This window comes from Rhyacophila brunnea, unplaced genomic scaffold (genome assembly GCF_057557595.1).
Source record: "Rhyacophila brunnea isolate RB1 unplaced genomic scaffold, BYU_Rbru_1.0 scaffold_6, whole genome shotgun sequence".
In the NCBI taxonomy this organism is placed as follows: domain Eukaryota; kingdom Metazoa; phylum Arthropoda; class Insecta; order Trichoptera; family Rhyacophilidae; genus Rhyacophila; species Rhyacophila brunnea.
The window spans coordinates 22,563,327-22,584,663 of NW_028233276.1; the positions used below are offsets into that span (position 1 = coordinate 22,563,327).

Genomic DNA, 21,337 nt, shown 5'->3' on the forward strand with positions numbered 1-21,337 from the left:
AACAAAGATATATAAAAAAAAAACAATATTAATATTAAGGCTTTTAAAAAAAATGTTTATTGTTAAGGGTTTCAATGTGTTTTATAATATAAGTACTTAAAAAAGTTTAAATACATTTTAACATAATTTTTTGCGCCTTTTTTTATTTTCCCCCTTTTTACCATCAGTGTTGACACCTTCTTTACTGCCATTTGCGGCATCAGAATGTTCTTTCCTTTTCTCACATTTTTCAGGAGTCGCTAGTGGAATACTAAATCCCTCTATATACGGTGTAACGAGCACAAACACCAATTTTTCATGTTGGACATTAGTCGTATCCAAACTTAGTTGTACTGTCACAGGGTCAAAAGAGTGAAACACAATGTCACCACAGCGTTGGGTTTGTTCCTGTAATGGCAGAGATATCATAGATTTAAATAACATAAAGAATACTATATTATATCAGTTTCCTGAAATAGATGCCTTAATTACCCATGAGACATGACATGAGACATATAAGTAAAAAAAATATGCAATTAAATATAGTATTTCCATTGGCTTAGGTCTTATTAGATTTTCATCTATAAACACGTGACTGTTGAACCATACCACATGCAAGTAAATAATTTTACTGCCCTCCTATACACACTGTATCGTAGTTTTGGTAGATAATTATTGTACCTGCATCGGCTGCATGGTCAATTATTGCACGCGCTGGTTTATTAATAACTTATTAAAAAAGTTATTACATTAAACACAATTAATAATTACCATGGCATTGCAAAACAATAATTTTGTGTTCACCACTCTGTTTCACCACAAACAACATTTATAATAATACAGATTAGAGTGTCTCCTTTATTGTTTTGAATAATTAGAGAAGACAGCCAGTTAGACAAGTTTGACCAATGGATTTTTCTTTCCATCTATTTCTGTATAATGTAGCAACCATAAAGTAAAAAAAAAAATAGCAAAAAATTCCTGGATTTCAATATACAATATGTATATTGAAATCCATCTCTATATATCGCCTGTCGTAAATTCCCATGAATTTAATAAAGGGTGATACATGTAAGATGTCATGCCCTAATGGGGGAGGGTCTGATATAATGTGATGACGGGGATATGCGGGTTGTAGAACATGTGACGCCACAAAATCAAAAAATATAATCTTAATATTTTGTGTTCCGTGAGAACTTATGAGAAAAATTAAATTGAAATTGATAATTTACGATAAATTTATTTTTTAACGAATTATAAAATGTAATTTTCTAAATTAATTTCTAAAAGGGGATTATGTGGAAAACTGTGATGATGGGGAGGGAGTCAAAAATACCAAAAATAATGAAACACCATTTAAATGACTGCTAATATTAGATAACTATTAAAATCAAGGTACATATTGGAAATAATTGACACACTAACCTCTTCACTGTAGATGAACTGGGGGGCTTTGGGATCCTTTTCTTGTTTTTTACCGGAAACGTAGATAACTCCTTCCAGTCCAAATTTGGGAATTAAAATTTGCAGAGCATTTTTTCTCACAAAGAGAATATATCCTTCTTCTTGCTGAACCTTTCCTTTGAAAAATAGCTGAAATCAAATACATAGATGAGAATATGGTTAGGATTCTGCATATTTATTATCTAATATGAGATGAGTAAATTTTCAGCGCCCTCCGAAAAAAAACCAGAACCAGCATTTTTCGTCCAAATAAACAGAGTAGAGGTATTTGCGAATTTTTATTATTATTATTAAGTTTGATTTTTTGTATGTTAACTAACTTTAAGATACACGCAGATACTACACGCCTAGAACGAATCTGCGCAATTCCGGAAAGGCACCGTAATCGGCTAATACATTCCGAAAAAACATTGTCACTTGGACTCCGCAAGTTACCACAGGCACTTCACAACTCTGCCATCGCATTTTTTGTACCCTTGATTTTAAAATAAATACAGGGGCCACATAACAAATTTTAACAGTACCTATGTGTAAGCGGGAATAGTCAATTGAGCATCTCTCATAGATGGAAGATGCATAGGCTTGCTTTAAGTTAGGATTGCCCGGTAATGGAAACCCTATCAAGCAATGTTGGTTGATATGTATAATATGTGAGTGTCCAAATTCAAATAAAACAGTCTAAATATTTAGACATTGAGAATGAATATGAAATGGGAAGAATAGTGTTTTAACCCTTTTACTCCCATTCGGCCGATATTTCGGCCCACCATACCTATGCGAAAACTCCATCTGGGCCGATCCATCGGCCGAAAGTTTGGATCCAAATTTACGATTTATTCCAATTTTTTTCCCGTCATATTTCGTCTCATGTAGACATAGCATTATATTCGGTCTGTGTTAGGTGTGACTAATATTTATTTTAGTATGGCACTTGTTTATAATTATGTCATACCCTAATAACTCACAAGTCATAATTGCTCTTGCTGTCGAACTCGAAACCAAAGAGGGTCATAAAAATAATAAAACAATATTTTTATGACACATTTTAAGTTCTGAGATTTCTTTTAGTTGTTTTATGATTCATATATCACATAATTATGAATTTTGTAATTTTTATGAACTCTGACCGAGCGAACAATGAATGCCCACTGTTTTTTTGGTAGGATGGTGAAAAAATACATGAATAAATATTATTATAATAGATTTAGTGCTTTGAAACTTATTTTTTGAAATTACTTCATTCCCATAACAGTTAGTCCTCGATACTGTATCGAATTCTCGTGCGATTTCGTGAATTGAATAATATTCTTGAATACCTTGACTCTATACGATTTTTTTTTGATTACTTTATAAAAATTCTATTTCATAGAGAAATAATAATAAGTTTTTTTTTTTCTGTTACTAGATAAGAATAGATTATACTATACAATTTGATATATCAATTCTAAATAAAAAAATGTTGTCACACTTGTTTTGCAGTTCAAACATAGTTTTATCCGTTCATTTCTAAATAAATATTGATACATTATTTTTTTCTTTTGTTTTATTGATGTAAACTATCAATATTATTACTTATTATTGCTTTATACACCATTGAGAACACACAAAAAAAGTTTCAAATTTTTAAAACATGTGTAGAATTATTTATTTAAAAAAAACTAAATCGACGATTTTTTGGCAAAAAACGCTTGGGAGTCTTCGCATATGCTAGGCTAAATCAGCTGGGAGTAAAAAGGTTAAATATAAAAACACACACAGAAGTAGCGGCTTAGTCTGAAGATGAGGATGGGTATTTTACTTTGTCAGCATTTCCAACAGACGTTTCTAGCTGGCGAAGTGTCCGGGCTGAAAAATTATAACCCTAAAGATACCCAACCACCTACTCAACAATAATTGACCGAAAGAAGAAGAGTCTACAAACACAAGCTGAGGTGGTTGGAAAGTGTAGAAGGAAGCACGATAACACCCAGATATGTGAAACATATTATGTAAATCTGACAGCTGCGACTTACGTGAGTATTGAGAGCAACAGATGCTCTGCCGGCGTACTGCGCCATTCTGTTACGGTAGTTGAGATTTTCACAAAGCTTTGATGTCGCTCTCCTGTCCAATAGTTCTGGGTAAGTGGAATCAGCGCCGATGCACGCAGCTAATAATCGGTGGACTATTATATCGGCGTATCTTGAAAAGCAATAACATAGTTTATATATTGATATATTCAATTTCTACTTTTACGTGTTAAACATATTAGGGAATGAATAATAATGAAATAACAACAGACATCCATGAATTTAGAAAAAATCATTAGTAGAACAATAAATCACAATATTTTTATGTAAGAACCTACCTATTTTATGAATTTAAATAAAAACAAAACACAATATGCAAAATTTTTGATTTATGCACAATTGAAAATTATGAATTGAATTCAAATTCAATACTGCCCTATAATCAGATGAAAAAGTTTTTTGCCCATTATGAATGATTTCAATACAAAATAGCAAAAATAGCCTTAATTTTACTTTTCTAAGAATTAGTGCATGGCACATATAGCTTTGGTTTATTTAACTGACGGTTATAAAAAAAAACCTATCCAATAATTAAATTCATTGAAATCTGAAAATATCTAAATGGTGGTTACTTTCAGCTAATTACATTGCCCGATCTTTTCACTCGTACTTACAAGACACTCATTAAGTTCAAGATATATTTAAAATACATAATAATATATTATGTAATCCTTTTGTACCTTCTGATTGGTGACGTGAAATGTGTGTAAATGGGGCAGGCAAGACCGTAATGGAAGAATTCACTCTTTTGAAGGGTGCCGCTGGAGAAATAAACAGCTTGCATCATGCAGCGGGTGGCCAGAATTCTTAACATGGTGTTGAAGAAAGGATTATCTTCCATTACTGCCTCATTTAAGGAATTTGCTAATTCACCGCCTGTTGCCGTTTTTATTTCGTAACCCTGTACATAATAAGATATTACATAAATCATATTATAATTTATTTAAATGATTTTTTAATTTCAATGAACAATATTATAAAAGTTTTAAGAATGTAGCATTATAGCATTATTATAATAGGTATATAATTAGGAGCACCACTGAAATATACACATTTTTGGAAAAATAATTGCATTAAATGGGATTTGAACACACAACCATCATAATCAGGCCACTGTATGTACTTAACCAATATTAACAGAATTTGAATTGACACATCAGTTGCAAATTGTTCGGAAATCTCGCCATCATTAATGATCACCTTAAAAGCAGAATCAATAAAGCACAGCACCCATATTGCGATGGTCGTGGGTTCAAGTGCCATTCGGTGTAAATATTTTTCTAAAAAAAACATTCTGATGGGTATGTTTGTCAGGCGTTCCATGATTGTTTCGATTTAAATAGTTTACCATATTGCATTTGAAATATATGTAAACAATAACAAGCACTACGATTGCAATTTACAGTTTCGTATCGGGGTACTATTTATAGCCTTATTGATCTATGTTTAACATTGTGATCAAAGCTAATGGCCTATAATACATATTGGAATATTATTTTGTTCTTTTGCATTTTCCATTTCTGGAAGCAATAATATACATATAACACGAGCAAATGTACATCACGTTGTTACAGACACACAAGCCCCCCATTGTAATGAAAGACTTGTTTAATTATTCCAAATATGATTTCAAAATCCCACCACTACAATAGATTTAGGGATTAAGAAGAATTACCCTGTTCAACCCTGCTTTGATGAGAGGATCAAAGTTTGGTTGAGGCGGCTCAGGATGTCTTCTGAGCATGGCGCATTCCGGAAACTCCAGCTCAATCTTCTTCGCAACCGAAATGTTGGCTAACAACATGAACTCTTCAACCATTGAGTTTGTTTCGCGCAATTTCTTTGCCTCAACTTCAATCGGATCATGGGTCTCTGAATCCACCTGAAAATAAATATATTAAAATAAATATACAAATATTCAATGCATGATTATTCTTTGGTCAATTAAATAGCTAGACTTTACGTATTCATAGACAAGATAACGTAGTCACCACATTTGTGAGCAAGAAAGAGATGGAATTTAATATAACAATTTCTTACATTTCCACTCAAACTTAAGGCTGTTCACTAGTTCACGAAATGATCCATAAAACAGCGATTATGCAAATGCACAAATGTGAGACTTTAAGCAATCGTTATGATGTTTCAACTAATTATTTTTGGTGTACTAATACTGTTGATTGTAATGATTTCTTTTTTGGGAATTTTTTCTAACAATGTTTTTGAAATTTTCCTATAAAGCTTTTGATAAAACAAATGACAAAATTTGGTACAGAAAGGCATTTTGCCATCGTGGCGGACTTGCTTCGGCTATATAATTACATAGAAAATATTGGTGTCATATTTGAATTAATAATATTATTTGTAAATGAATCAAGAGTAGTAAATTGGCATTGAAAGTCTGAATTTTAAAGTATAAAAAAATGATATAAGGGTTTATACCTGAAACCGTATTTCCATAGACGCTAAAACCAAAGCTCCATTGGCAATTCTACGCTTTTTGAGAATTTTCGCAAGTTTATTAAGCCATCGGAGGGATTTAGCGAGACTGTCATTCTGCGATTTGTCATCTATCTTGAGTTGAGCTTCTTCGTAGGTCATGGCCTGGCGAGATTTAATGATGCTCTTATGAAATCGAGTGTTTAAAATGTTAGCTTGGTCGTCCATTTCCCAAACACAAGAAAAGGCAAATCGTTCCACTCCGCCTCTCAATGAACACAAGTTTGAACTGAGCAAGTCTGTAAGAAAAGTAAACACTTTTATAGATATAAATGTTTATAGAATAGAATACAGTTTTGGTCAACTATCTATGCCGGAATAATACTATTAATACAGTGTACAAACACAGATGTCTACTGCAATATTCAATATAATATTTTTTCATTACATATTTACTATGATTGAATATTTTATGTTACATATTATTGCAGAAAATAGAAAATAATTTCTTCCATACCTATCTGTGTAAGACACCTGTTAAATATTACATACGTGTACATATAAATCAAATAGAAATGGTTTATAGCTAACCGGGCACCATGTCAATTCTTTTGTCAACTAAATAAACAGTTGTAGCTCTCATGGCGGCTTCTTTGTCCATTGCGTTGCCAGGCCTTATGAAATGGGACACATCGGCAATGTGCACACCCACTTCTAGGTTGCCATTCAGCAAATCTCTGCAATGTAATGCGTCGTCAATGTCCGTACAACCGGGGGGATCAACGGAACAAACATCAATGTGACGGAGATCGACACGTTCAGCGACATCCTACAATAAAACATATGAAGTAAACATGATTGACACAGATCATGACTTTTATTAACTCAATCTACGATCATAATAAAATCATGCATAGAGCATGTTGTTTTTTATTTTCAAAATAAACCTCTATATTAATACATATTATTACTTATCTATAGGTATGTGATATATGGGAATACATGAACTATGACTCAAAATAGCTATAAAAAGACAAACAAATGTTAATTCCAAATTCAAATTACGCATAAATATTCTAGAAAGAATAATATTGTATTTCTTTCGAAGCTAATGACACCTATTACATCAAAATTTTTAGTTTACTTAAAAAGCATCTCAAAACATAAAAAAAAAATGGAAAATGAAAATGAAAAAGAGGGACCAAGCACAAGTCAAAATAGACCATTTATTTCCGATGTTGTCAGAAAGATTTTTGGTAGCTCGAAAAAAGAAGACAATAATTATTGTGGCACACCAAATAATAAAGTTATCCAAGGACCTTCACCTTCACCTCTGTTGATAAACCAAATACAAACAACACAAATATCAAAAGGTCATAAGCTGTAAGTGAAAATTTCTAGGTAAAAATAGTAACTACCAATATAAAGAGAATGCATTCAAATTACATAATAATCTTGTACCCATAATGTAAACCTGGTAAAAAAGGAAAAAAAAATCACGGTGGCAGAGCACGGGGTCACGCCGTTGGGTTTGTCATAGAACTACGCCTGTTGGGATTTGATTGTGTGATCAGAGTAGTGAATAAAAGTACAGGAGGTTACAGCTGATGGTTGAAGTCATTTTAATTCATTTAGTAGATATAACACTCGACGTCGATGAACTTGGTGATGTAGTGTCACTTTGTCACTGTTAGCGCGAGCGCGTCCTATTTACTTTCTCTATCAATAAAGTCTAGAATTCTCTGCAGCAGTGAGTGGGACCTTTTTACATTCGTCGGAGTCTGTTCCTTCCTATTTTCCACGTTTTCTTTGATTCTGATTGTATTTTTGTATTATATAATATGCCGAAATTGTCAGAAAAGTTCACACTACAGTAGACTCTCAGTAATCCGCCGCTTGATTATCCGACAACTACTATAATCCGCCGTTATTTTTACTACATAGTTGAAAGCACACAATCAAGCTCTATACTTCGCCAGTATTCAATTGTCAAATTCAGTAGTCCGCCACGTACAAGTATACAACTCAGATGAGACGGCTTTATTTTGGAAACATCTCCTTCGTAAAACGTACGTTCATCGCGAAGAAAGTAATGTACCAGGGAGGAAAGTGTCCAAGGACCGCATCACAATTATGCCGTGCTCCAATGCACACACAAAATGAAGCTTTTGGTCATAGGGAAAGTCAGAAAGTCAGAAATCCTAAGCCATTCAAGAATATCTGCCTCACTGAACAACTGGTTGTGTCATGTGATTTACTGTTTAATATTAAGTTGATAAATATGTATGTATAATTTAGTAAATACTTGATTTTGATTATAAATAAAACCGTAATTTGCTAGTACAAATTTCTCAAAAAAACTATTTTTACGAAATACCTGTTTTAATTTTTACCATATTTTGTATGTATGCATTATAATCCGCCGCTTTCACTAATTGAACACATGTCTGGTTTTTGGGGTGGCAGATTACTGAGAGAGTACTGTATTTGTTGTATAACATTTAAATGCAATTTATAATGTTACATACACGTGAGGTTAGAGCTCGTCAAGAGAAATCATTTGACACCTCATTTGTTTTGCTACGACACACATGACAGTGCTTTCTGTACAGTGAGATTGTTGGGAGACTGATGACATTTGTGCCCTCAATTGCGTAACATATCACCCCAATCAAGTTTCATGTGATAATGCGTAACATGTGCATTATAACATGTAACTTTTACCTGTTATCTATACCAGTGCTTCGCAACCTTTTCTCACCCACGGCACACTAAAGGTCTTCCCAGAATTCTGTGGCACATCACACGTAAAACTATTTATACACAAAAACATGAACCCCAGGCCAAAATCTTTGGCACCCCCCTACCTATGGCTAAGGTTAAAGACAGTGTGATACTTTAAAATAGCGTTTTCAAATGATGTTCCAGGTAAAATTAATCGTATTGATTCTATGTTTAGCGATTTTTTGTATTTATTAATACATCCATTTGAATTATGGTTAGTTGTCGGGTTAACAATAATTATTTGTCGAGTATTGACACAATAATAATTAATTGTATCCTACAATTGTATGTGTTAAAATATTAATGCCAGCGAAGTAAAACAGCGCTACAGGTGACTTTTTTTGCTATTAGAGCAAATTTGTAATTTGTGTTTATCTCACTTATCTGCTTGACCTGCCACGACGCCCTCCCTGAGCTTGGGCCCCCAGGCTAAAGCCCCCCACCTTGTGGGGGACATGCACCAAAATTACATTACATACTTACTTGATAAATAATTAAATATACATAACACACGACGAAGAACCAAATGTACATATTTCCATGTATTTGTATTATCAATAAAATAACTATTTAATATGATACCTGAGCTTGTTTCAATGAACGTAAAAGTTTCTAGCCTTACTTAGTTTACTAGCCTTGTCAGAAATACGAGGATATTCTTTATTAACTGAAATCCAGAAAATAGCAAAAGCGCTTCTATAGAATTTTTGGCATTGGTTGCAAAAGGGGTTCGAAACCAGTCGTATTGATTGTATGAAAGTAATGATGAAATATCTTTTGAAGCAAAGTTAAATTTTTTGAGACGGACCCAAAATTAATTGCTTGTTTTCATTGGTGGCCTGGTAGGTCCTTTGGTACATTTGTCGAGATCCTTGTCTTAAATCTTTCTAATATATCAGATCACGTCAATATATTTTTATTCTGACCTTGCAATGTTTTATTAAATTCATACAGGTGTTCAAATGTATTTATTACCAGCCATGTATGCAAATTTGGCTATTAAGTAAGTATTGCATAATATACAAAATTATTTATATATTTTTTTTTAAAGGAATGCTCCGCGGCACACTTAGCATCGTCTCGTGGCACACCGGTTGCGGAGCACTGATCTATACAACACTACCTTGAAATTGATAGCATTTTAAATTACTTCCGATTTCGTTATGCGGCCTCGCCAGTCATGACACCCCATAGAACCCCCGCACCGCAATACCGCAAAAAAGACTTTCAAATTTTAAAAATACATACTTATAACACCTATATAGTGTACATATTACATACTTAGATGAAATTGTAATATAATAATTTCAGAGAGAAATACACTGAAGAAATTCTTAATATGATAAATACTAACAAAGACCAAGATGATGAAAAAAGTTTGATAATTACAATCCAACCTGATTCCAGGTATGAAAATATAATGTGTATTTAAACAAAACTATTCGATAGTTAAATTACATAGTTATTATAAAATTACATATTCACCGTATTTTATCATGCACTATGTACATATGTGTTTTTTAGATATGGAGGTCAGCATTTGACAGAAGCTCAATTGCCACAATTTTGTCGGCAACTTCATCAGCTAGTCAGTATTTTGAGAAATATTCAAGATGATGTTGATTTGATGAGAGAGAAACCAAGGTATCGATGATTTCCACCAAGCATTGAAATAATGTTACCTACGTAATTTATAATTCGTATATATAAAGAAGAAAAATATAAGTCCATGATTGTCATTCGAAGAATAGATTTGATATACTGTTTTAATTATTGTATTTACTTGAATCTAGTCAATCCGTGTTAATTATGTGTGATTGGACAAATAGTTTTTGCAAAAATGTGTTGTTTAGATAGAATTTTTATAGCTGTCCACTATATGATATATGTATTAGAAAGTTGCAGGCACAATTGGAAGAGGACGCGAAGGAACTATGGCAACTGTATTTAGAAATGAAATCGGCAGATGGTGTATTAAGTCGGCTGAGGGCTCAACAACATACAATTTTAACAAATAAAGTAGAAGCAACTGAAAAAATGAAGGAACTAGATGAGGAAGGTCGGTTTAACCTTTTGTAGTGGTGTACAAGAGAATTTCTGGGAGAGTGAATCCCGTTGATGTGTGATGACAAAGAACTAAATGCAAATCAAAGGCAGCGGGCAGCATCGATGCGTAGAGCTTGCGATTAGCAAGCGCACGCAGGCTGCCTATTACACTATTCAGCCAATGTGCGAGTGACAATTATTATCTATATTTTATATATTAGAAAACTATTTAATATGTAAGAAAAGTGAAGGCGAAAACTGATAATAATTATTTGTTTTTCAAAGTATTTGTATTGTGCAAGATAAACATCTTATTCGGTATATATTTGTTTGAAAATATTGTATTGTGGCAGTAAATTTTACTTAAACATTTTGTTTCAAATAAAAATGCCAATTGCATTAAAACACTTAACGAATATAATTTTTCAGAGTATCAAGAAATTGAAAGACTAATAAATTCAATGGACACATCATTGGTAAATACATGGGAAAAGATAAAGGATTTTAAATCATTAGATTCATTTGATAAACTCTTGAAAGATATTCACGTGAGTATAAAATAATAAAAAAATATATATATCTATTACATACATAATATTGTGTATTAAATCAAGTTTTTTGCTAATTACGGAAAAAAAATTTACTTTACAGCGTAACCAGGGAGCACTTAAAAATCTTGAATTACTTGTCGACCACAGAAAGAAAAGAGTAATCAAATATTTTACCAAGTTTAAAACTTGCGCAGTTAAAAACAGGGAAGCAGGTATCAAATACAAGATTAAATTGTTAACTTACACTCTACAATTAATATCCGTTTATCATATATTATGACTGCAAGTTTACATCTCACCACAGACGGATATGCTCCATGACATGCTCCGTAACTGTTGGGTTTTCAAGAGTATTGTTCGAAATAAAGTAACACATTTCCAGGTTCGATAGCAGCTGCCATATTGGCTATCCAACTCAAAATGAATACCGCTCGAGATTGGGACCGATGATTATTAAATCGCCTGATTTAGGCAGGGGAAAAAGATTCACAGTGAAAATAGTAATAAAGAAAGTGACAATATAACAAAAAGGTCATGCCACATTGACAGGTTCACTAGGGTGTTTGTTCCTATTTCTTGTGTCATTGACAAGCTGCCGCCCTATAAATGGATAAGACCTCAAATAATTGAAACTATTTTTCAGTATTTCCTGTGAGCAAACTACCATTACTTGGATCACCACTCGTACAAAAAAATATGAAACTCGAAGGCAACTGAATTGCATACAAAAACATCATCACTCACCTTATCCGTAATAATCCACGGCAGTTTTGGAAGAAAGCTGAGGACGGCTTCACTGAATTTGCTATGCGGAACGTCATGTTCGAGAAGGAGGACTTCATTTTCGGTTTCCTTGTCACCGATTTTTCCTAGAGCTCTTACGAAATGCCCGAGCGGGTATCGCGAGTTTCTCGGCCATGAGTCGATGGCAACGATGATGCGCTGAGACATGAGGATATCGGACTGGCGGGTTTCCACACGGACCTTTGGTATCTTGCGTTCGGCAGGGACGAAAAGGTGTCGCGTACCACCTAAATTTAAAAAAAAAATACAGCAACTATTTTTTTATAAAAGTTATTACGAATTCATTGTTTGGTTGATTTTTAATGTATTTTAATGCCTGTAGAAATAAACTCAATAATAATACTTAAATAATATGATTGTTAAGATATCAAAGAAAAGCCAAAATAAAGTGTCATTCACATACATAGCCCAAAATATTAAATTTCACTACATATTAATCAATTAACATAATGGTGTTTTACATTTCTTTTATCGAAATTTTGACAATTCGCATCTGTCAGCATTTATTTTATGCGTAATTATGTAATTAATTTTAATTCTATATGCTTCAGTGCTGTGTTTTTTGAAGCCTTGCATCTGTATATTATGGTGAATTAGTTTACCTTTGATGAGACTGGGTTGTAATATGCCGCAATATTGCCTCCATTTTCTTCTGATTATTCCAACAATGATTCCTGTAGGGGTTTTTTCCACATTCTTTTTCGGTTTTTTTCCGTCTCCAGTGAGTACAAGCTTCTCATCTTCAAGAAGATCTCCGGGATCTTCGGTGACGTCTTCAAGAACCATATCACTCGGAGAAGTCCATTGATCCTCCGGCAGCAGTTCCAATGCGACAACATCACCGTCAACGGCGCGGTTTAGACCAACTCGGCCTTGAACAAGGATCTGGAAGGCGTCCAAAAAAATGAATACAGATTTTTAATGACAGAATGTTTTTTATGTAAAATGATTTGTACTTTTATTGGGTTTTGGAGACTGTAAACAGATTATTACGATACTTAGATGGTTTGGTATAAAATGGAGTAAGTAATTCAATTTTGTGCATATTATTTATGAATCCAAAATTAAATGTTGAATAAATTCACTCACAAATTTTTCATGACCCGCCGCATTGACAGATCCTTCTAAAAAGTTTTCGCGGGATGCTAAGAATGAGCCTTGCAACAGTCGCCCACTTTTGATGCCTTCGTGGATTTGGGCTGGTGTCAAATGAGGTGGAAATAAAGACTCTTTGGCACTATCTTCTACTACAAAGTCTCGGTGGGTTAATTTATCTTCCAAGCCAGGAAATCCTTTGAGGCTGAGCACATAGTTTCTGACTGAAATGAATCAAAAATATTATCGACAATTAATAATATTTATTAAAATTTTCATTGAAATGGAAATTACAGTTACACAGTATAACTATATCATAACATAGAAAAACAAATAATTTTATATAAATTATACAGTTTCACATTATAACTATGATGGCTGCTTCAGGAGATCATAACATCTAGACTTAAATTGACATTGGATATAAATGTAGCATGAGTACATAGGTCGGTAAATTGTGTCTCACAAACTCCATGTGATTCTTTGGAACGCGATATTGAATGTGAAACAACTATATTTCCAATACCACCAAAAATAATAAGGTTTATTTTTGCTAAAAAATTCGCGGCCTCTCATTTGTCGCCATACAAAACCTCCCAGCACAGATCAGGTTAAAGCCGGAGGGGATCTTCTCTGTGAAGGTCACTGGAATTTAAGATTTGTGAAGCGATCCAAACTTTTGTTACAGATCCTTTCAATGTAAATGTCAACCAATTATTTTTTTTTGATTTGATGTTGACACTCGCACTATTGAAATGCAATTGCTATACTTAACGATGAAAAAGTTATGGAACTCCATAATTCGTACGTCTTGATATTAAATGTGAAAATCTGGAGAAAGAAAAATGCAACCTGATTTCACAATGCAAGTGGGCTGCTATAAAAATCTACAAAATGCAGACAATGCTTTTCAACATCCAGGTGTTTTTCGTCTTCCTCTTTTACCGTTTACGCTGCTAATCATGACCATGGCCATTATCTTCCCTCCATGTTAAAATATATCTACGGCTCGTGAAAAATCTATATCATGCTACTCATATTTGGCTCTTCTGTGTCAAAACATTGTTAACGTGATTTATTTTTTGTGCAAACTATGGTATTCCCAGTGCTAGAAACGAGACCGCAAAAATGAGTAGCTAGGTATCTATTAAATAACAATTATCTTTCAGTATACGTGATGTAGGTGTAATAAGTAATTACCATTGCTGACAATAATTCCTTCTTCAGATGCCTTTCGCAGATTCTCTGCATCATCAGTCAACAAAATTACCCGTAACCTGTCATCTTTTTTCTTTGAGGAATAACTGAGTGATAGATGTTTATCGTACCAAGCCGTCGCTGTTCTGATGGCTCGATCATTTCTATCATTGGCAGACTCTCCTGGTAGTCTCTCCACATACGTATCTCTGGAATGATACATAATGTCCAAATGGTGAATGTCTATTTCAAGCTAAAAAAAAAGATGCCTATGTGTGACAGGCAATACTCAACATTTTTTCTTTACTAAAACCTCTACTATAATACACATGCGATTTTGAGATGTCAGTAGTTATTGTATATATTTTGTACTACGGTATTTACAACACTATGCCATCACCAGTCAGGGAATTCCACTACTGGATGAAGACATCCTTTTTAGGATTACATGCCAAAATATTCGTGATAATAAGTTGCATGCCAATGGCTAATATTGGGGGTAAATATTATGAATTAGAAACCACATTATGTGCCTATCAGTACTTAGTATTAATTGATTATTATGTAATTTTCGGAAATATATATTTTTTTATCTTCACCCTGCTGTCTCCATAAATTAGTGTATTGTGTGCTATAATATGACACATGTTGGTGGAACCTCAATTAAATGCGATGTTTGTTCTTATAGAAGCATAAGATTTGACCAGTTAAATACACATATTCGTTAGAAAAACCGAAGAAAACCCCAAGAAATACGATATTTTTGAATTTACAAGTAGAAGGTATACCTACCCAAAAATATCATGCTGGTGAGATGATTGATGACAAGCAATTTTACATTGGATACTTGTTTTTATTAGAAATTTAACAACTTAAGAACGCTCCAGTGAAAATCTATTTAAATGCAACTGTCAAGCATTTACAATTAGAACCTATGACCACCCAATAACATTTACTGGTGACAAACCATTTAAACAAAATCATACTATTACTTATCATATCATATTTTGTAAAATTGATTTCATCAAAAATTCTTTCGCGTGCCGGCATAATTACCGCACGTGCCACATGTGCCATAGGTTCGCCACCACTGCTCTATGTCTTTTTACTGATCTCGGTTGTTAATTTTTCGCTAATTTTCGTCAATCCAACGGCTTACACGACAATGGTATTTAGGCAATTAGTGCCGCAACACTATATGTGACAGGATTTATGTAGCAATTTTCTAATCATCTATTGGTATCATTCATCCCATAATACTCATGTTTACTTAATTACCGATTTATTACATTTGCTATTGCGTTGCACTGCATATTACATAGGGGATCAGTCAATATCTATCTATCTCAAAGATGTTGAAAACGTCCTTCTATAGATACCTATGTGGTCTAAATGTATTAAATTGAAAGCAAAAGAAGGATCATTGGACTTTGCATTGCAGGTTAATTTGTAAACAACTTCACACTACTTCTGATATTTTGCCAATTTTTGGGGCAAATAAAAATATAATTAATCACAATGACTATACGCAGCCAGTAATAATACTAAACATCGGCATTATTATTTAGTTTAAAAATCCTGTAAAATTGGTGTAAAACCATTTTATAACTGCACTTGTGTAAGTAATCGCAATGAACATAAAAAATGGTAGCTGATGCATGTGTCAGAAAATCAGTATGCCAACTGAATGATGTTAATATTCGTGGATTTTACTAACTTAACCATGCTTCATGGTTTTGCTAAATAATTTCAAATATCGTAACAGATATAACGTATACCTAAGGCTCTTTCTATTTATAGCAAAATTCTTTGATCTATCTATGTAATGATTACTTACTTATGATGTTCATTTATGAACATATAAAATATTCTTCCCGGGTTAGATATTAGGTCATTCAGCCTCTTGTATACAGTTGTACTTCTACGTTTAACCTCACTCATAACAGTGCTGAGAATAATAATATTATTGATAGCATCTTCTTCGAGCACATCAATTTGATCCAGAATTATGTTTGTATCTAATATAATATAGTGAGGATAAGCATGGGTTGAACTGATGGAGGTTGGATTTCCTTCTAATATTAAGTCATTGGCAGTCTGGTGACATACTCGACATAAAGACGACCCACACCATAAATCATCTCGTAAATAGTGCTCACGAACTATCTGAAAATCAAAATTACATGAAAGTTAGATTTACCATTACGATAAAATGTAATGTATTGAAACGATGTAGGTACCATAAAATCAACATATTAATATTGAAATATATATACAATAAGATCCATCATGGATAATAATCACCACAAAAGTTTGGAGTGTCTAGCTTGTAGAACTAGAGATATTAAAAATATACATGTATTAAAGTATAACCTATAAACGTCACCTATGAAACAGTACTAATAATAATATGTACCTACCTTTAAAATGTTTCCTCGTTTAGTAATCGATAAAAAAGTTTTTGAAGTCAACATTTTAAATCATCCATCAAAAACTTTGGTTATTATTATTAAAAATTAGCGCAATTTCACAAGCATCTCATGCCTTTTCAGATTAGAAACAAACCATAGACAATATTAATCTACCGAATGAAACAAATTTCTGACACTTCCTAGCAGTGCTGCCATCTTTTCAAAGTGTAGAGACTCCAAAATTATAGTATTTGGGCAATATTTTTGGGGAAAAAATATAGTAATCGTTTTCATCTGTTGAAAATGTATAGGTTTTTTGTTTCTCAGAAAAAAATAACGAAGAATTTGAGAAACTTCTAGACCCTTTTTTATTTAGGTACCTCTTGCGAAGTAAAATATAAGAAATTTCATTTTAACCAAAGTCAAGGGATTTTTTTACGTTTTTCGAGCAATTTTTTTTTAAGTTCTCTAAATCTTATATTGCGAAATTATAGTACTATCGAACGAAAATATCGAAATTTGAGTACTTACTTTTAACATATTTTTTCCGATAATCAAAATTTTAGTATTTTGGGCGTACTCCTATATCTGTTTTATATCATACATAGTACGCGGACAAATACTATAATTATAGTACGAATAGCAACACTGCTTCCTAGACTAACACAGTGTTGCCATCTTTTTGTCACCCTGTCCAATATTTGTATAGTATTTAGGCAAAACTTATGCCGGCGCTCCATTGGCACGCAAGTCAGACGATTTACAGTCTTCGGACTTTTTTTTCGCGTGGAGCACCCCAGGTCTGCGGACTTTTTAATCCGCAGACCAGGCTCGTTGGATTTCAAACATGTTTGATATTTTACTCGCCGAGCCGCTGAAATTCGTACGTTCACCACGCTTTACCGTCACATTATTTATATCTATGCCGACGGACGACAGCGCCATCATTATTTTACTGTCATTCAAAGTGTTCGGACATCTCACATCGATAACAACAATGGTAGATCTACGAGTGCATTCGAAAAGTTTCTTGGAAGATTTTATTAGTTGTTTTAAAGACAACCCATCGTTGTGGAAGACGACCAGCCCACTATACAAGAATCGTGATGCCAAGTCCTTGGCGTATGCGGAACTTTTGGAGATTTTAATCAAGGTGGAGCCGCAGGCAAGGGTCGACGATGTTAAAAAGAAAATACAGACATTGAGGTCGGGTAACAGAAAGGAGAGAAATAAAGTAAGGACATCATATCGAAGCGGAGCCGGCACAGACGCAGTTTATCTACCCAAACTGTGGTACTATAAAAATTTGGAGTTCTTGAACGACCAAATGGAAGGTACGTAGGAATGCTTTAAAGCTATTTATTATACACGTGCAGATTATGAAATTGTCGTACCTAGCTCTGAAAGTGACATCGCATTAGATTAGCTACTATTAAGCAATTAAAACATACAGCTATGAATCATTTCTAGTCACAATAAAATTTCTTATTCTTTGCCGAGGTAGGTAATAAATAATAATAATATATAGGTACGAGGGAATGCTTTAAAGCTATTTATTATACACGTGCAGACTATGACATTGTCGTATCTCTGAAAGTGACATCGCATTAGATTAGCTACTATTAAGCAATTAAAACATACAGCTATGAATCATTTCTAGTCACAATAAAATTATTTATTCTTTGCTGAGGTAGGTAAGAAATAATAATATATAGGTACGATCATGGCGGTGGAAGCGCGGCTTATTGAGTCGTGGTCGGGTCCCAGGTTCAAATCCTGGGTCTGACAAGTACACATTGAATTTCAATTTGTGTATGAGTCAGAGTATGGACCTAATATGTTGAGCAAGTGGCTGACATCCATTTCTCGTAAAAACAAAATCTGTCAATACAAACCTCCACTCCGTGGAGGTCCATATTATGATCGGACATGGTCGAAAGAAGAAGAAAAGAAATGATCATAAAATCAAAAATCACTCGAGTTAGGTTCCTTCAGAGACAATCAATAAATCGTCAATCATCAATCAAAATTAATGGTACAGTTTGGTTATGAGGAATACAGCGGAAAACACATTTTGAAAATACCCGATATACTGGATTACACCAATTATACCAATATCAATATTAACCGTATGAAGGAATGGGTACTTAGGGGAGAGATAATAAAAAACAAGTTTGAGTATTAACCTCTTGCGTCCTGAGGTACACATATGTGGACGTTATTTAAATATTTTTTAGTAATGATTTGAATGGATACTTGAACCGCATTTGACTACAGTGGTATAGATAGTATATTTTTCTACCACTAGAGCAAAACACTAGCCTATGTAGTTTTAAAATAAATTGTTATTTTGACTTTGAAGTTATGGATATTTGCACAAGACAAAAATGGCGGCTAAAAAGTCAACTCTGACAAGTAAGTGCTTTTAATTAAATATTAATATTTATTTATATTAAAAACCAATGATGTATTTAGTTTCACAATGAATCATAGTAATATTCCGTATACTTTAAATTATCTTTACACTTTTGTAAAATATTATAATCATAGTTTCAAAATTCGGTACACACATGAGTAACTCAGGTCTAGAGTGATATATTTTGACATTAGTATATCTGATTTATTGAGGTTATGTTTTTTGTTTACATTTAGACGAATCCTTGAATAGCCAGCATATTGGTGATATTTTGAATGATAATGATGTCGAGTTGGTGGAGGATATAACCCTGACGACAGTAATGATGTTCACATTCATCTCCTGGGCCCAGATGATGACTTTATTCTGGAGAACCAGTGAACTTTACTCACTGCTAGAGGCTGAGATACATCCTTCAAAATCACAATCCAGGATCCTATCCTGGCTTATGAAACCATAAGGTATCAATGCTCATATTATATTACTTTATCATTTAGTCATAAATATCAAACTTATCATTTTATTAGGCAAGTGCATGCACTGCTAAAAAATCAATTAAGTACCAATTAAATTGATACAGTTTGTGATGAAAGGGCTTTGTGATCTCCATATTGAGGATTCGATGGACAGAATAATTAATATACTTAATATACCTAGTGATTAATACTATTGGCCATTAGTATTTATATTCCTGGTGTTGAATACTTAATAAATAGGAATAAATGTATCGATTAATTCATAGTATTGTATTTTCTATTGTTTCAGTACGCTGAGCCTAATAAGACGAATGATGCTGAGCTGAAGAGTTCAGTTCATGGCCATATATGGTTTATTGGGTGCTGGACTCCAATTGCTCTATAAATTATTCTCCATGTGGGGAAGTGAACCCTACCTATCTGATGAAGATACGATACAATCTCAATGCAACGCTGTGATGTTACTTTGGCTTCACAACAACTGCCCTTGTACGTCTACACATATGACTTTTTTACCAGCTTCAACCTCACCGATTCGTTATTTCAGGCCAATACGTGTTATGATTCAAAGAAGACGAAGAACGATATGCATCACTCAGTCAGCTGTTGTAAAATACTGATTACAAGTCGATGAGCCGCATTAATCTTCACAGTGGTGTGTTTGCTTTCACAGGACATCAAGCATGTAAACTGTGAGGATCTTTGACCACTGTGGACATGGACTTGTTGGACATGGACATGAAATAGTTTGCTCATTGTACATGCAAACTTATAGGCAAGAAAATATTCACTGTGATTGGAATACTTCATAGTCATGGAAAATCAGACTTGCAAACCCTACGATTTGGTATTAAAGTCATTTAGCCATCATTATCATCATCGATACAAGGTCATCCAAGAAACTCTTCACCATTAGCTTCCATAACACACCGAGTAAACACAGATCTACTTCTAAAGCAAAGAATGGTTGTCCCTAAACCTATTCCCTGAAGTGCGCGTTAATTAATGTGTAGTATTTTAGGGTTTTGACCGTATTGTACTATATTTTTAATCTAAATAAATATAATTATCCAATCACCATTATATTATTATGATTATTGTATTATTTTTCTAATAAAATTGTATCATTATATGGATATCACATTGTTTTTCTTTCATTTCATTGTTTGTACTGTATCCAATATTGTACTCTATTGTGACCTGAGATGCACTCACGTGCACGTAGTGGATTTTAGTTAATATATAGTAAAAAAAATATTTTAATTTTTTTTTGTGATCTTAATAATATTTATTGAACAGAAAAATGCACAAATATTTTTTCTCATGACTGGTTCTATCTCGGGTCTCAAGAGGTTATGTTGTATTTTAACAATTTACATTTTGTTTTACAGAATCGAGCTCAATATCCAGCATGGTGGACGATTTGGAAAACATGTCTCCTGATGAGAGTTACTCCAACTCGTTAAACAACGAAGATTGTATTGAGGTAAAACATTTTAACTAAATTGTTACATTGGTTTAATTTATCTATTGCTTATCATACTTTCTTGCCATGTGACAGCCCCGGTAGTATTAAAATATTTTTCGAAATCTCCTCGCGCTTTCT

The 21,337-nt window shown here is 33.4% G+C and overlaps 1 protein-coding gene and 1 long non-coding RNA gene across 2 annotated transcripts; one reads left to right on the forward strand and one right to left on the reverse strand.

Annotated features, from left to right (window-relative positions):
* Positions 1 to 38: 38 nt before the first annotated feature.
* Dis3 (exosome complex exonuclease RRP44-like protein Dis3) lies at positions 39 to 17,018 on the reverse strand. Its single transcript, XM_085957143.1, has 13 exons — positions 16,849 to 17,018; positions 16,266 to 16,594; positions 14,432 to 14,637; positions 13,226 to 13,455; positions 12,739 to 13,021; positions 12,077 to 12,363; positions 6,543 to 6,780; positions 5,955 to 6,250; positions 5,188 to 5,394; positions 4,193 to 4,413; positions 3,456 to 3,624; positions 1,405 to 1,572; positions 39 to 387 (listed from the first exon to the last, which is right to left on the reverse strand). The coding sequence occupies exons 1-13, from the start codon at positions 16,900 to 16,902 to the stop codon at positions 118 to 120; spliced, it is 2,958 nt and encodes a 985-aa protein (XP_085813269.1). The 5' UTR covers positions 16,903 to 17,018; the 3' UTR covers positions 39 to 117.
* A 2,014-nt stretch (positions 17,019 to 19,032) lies between these two features.
* Positions 19,033 to 21,089, forward strand: LOC147065419 (uncharacterized). The gene is made up of 3 exons (XR_015071808.1): positions 19,033 to 19,254; positions 19,492 to 19,716; positions 20,021 to 21,089. It is a non-coding gene; the product is annotated as an uncharacterized LOC147065419 (long non-coding RNA).
* The last annotated feature ends 248 nt before the right edge of the window (positions 21,090 to 21,337 follow it).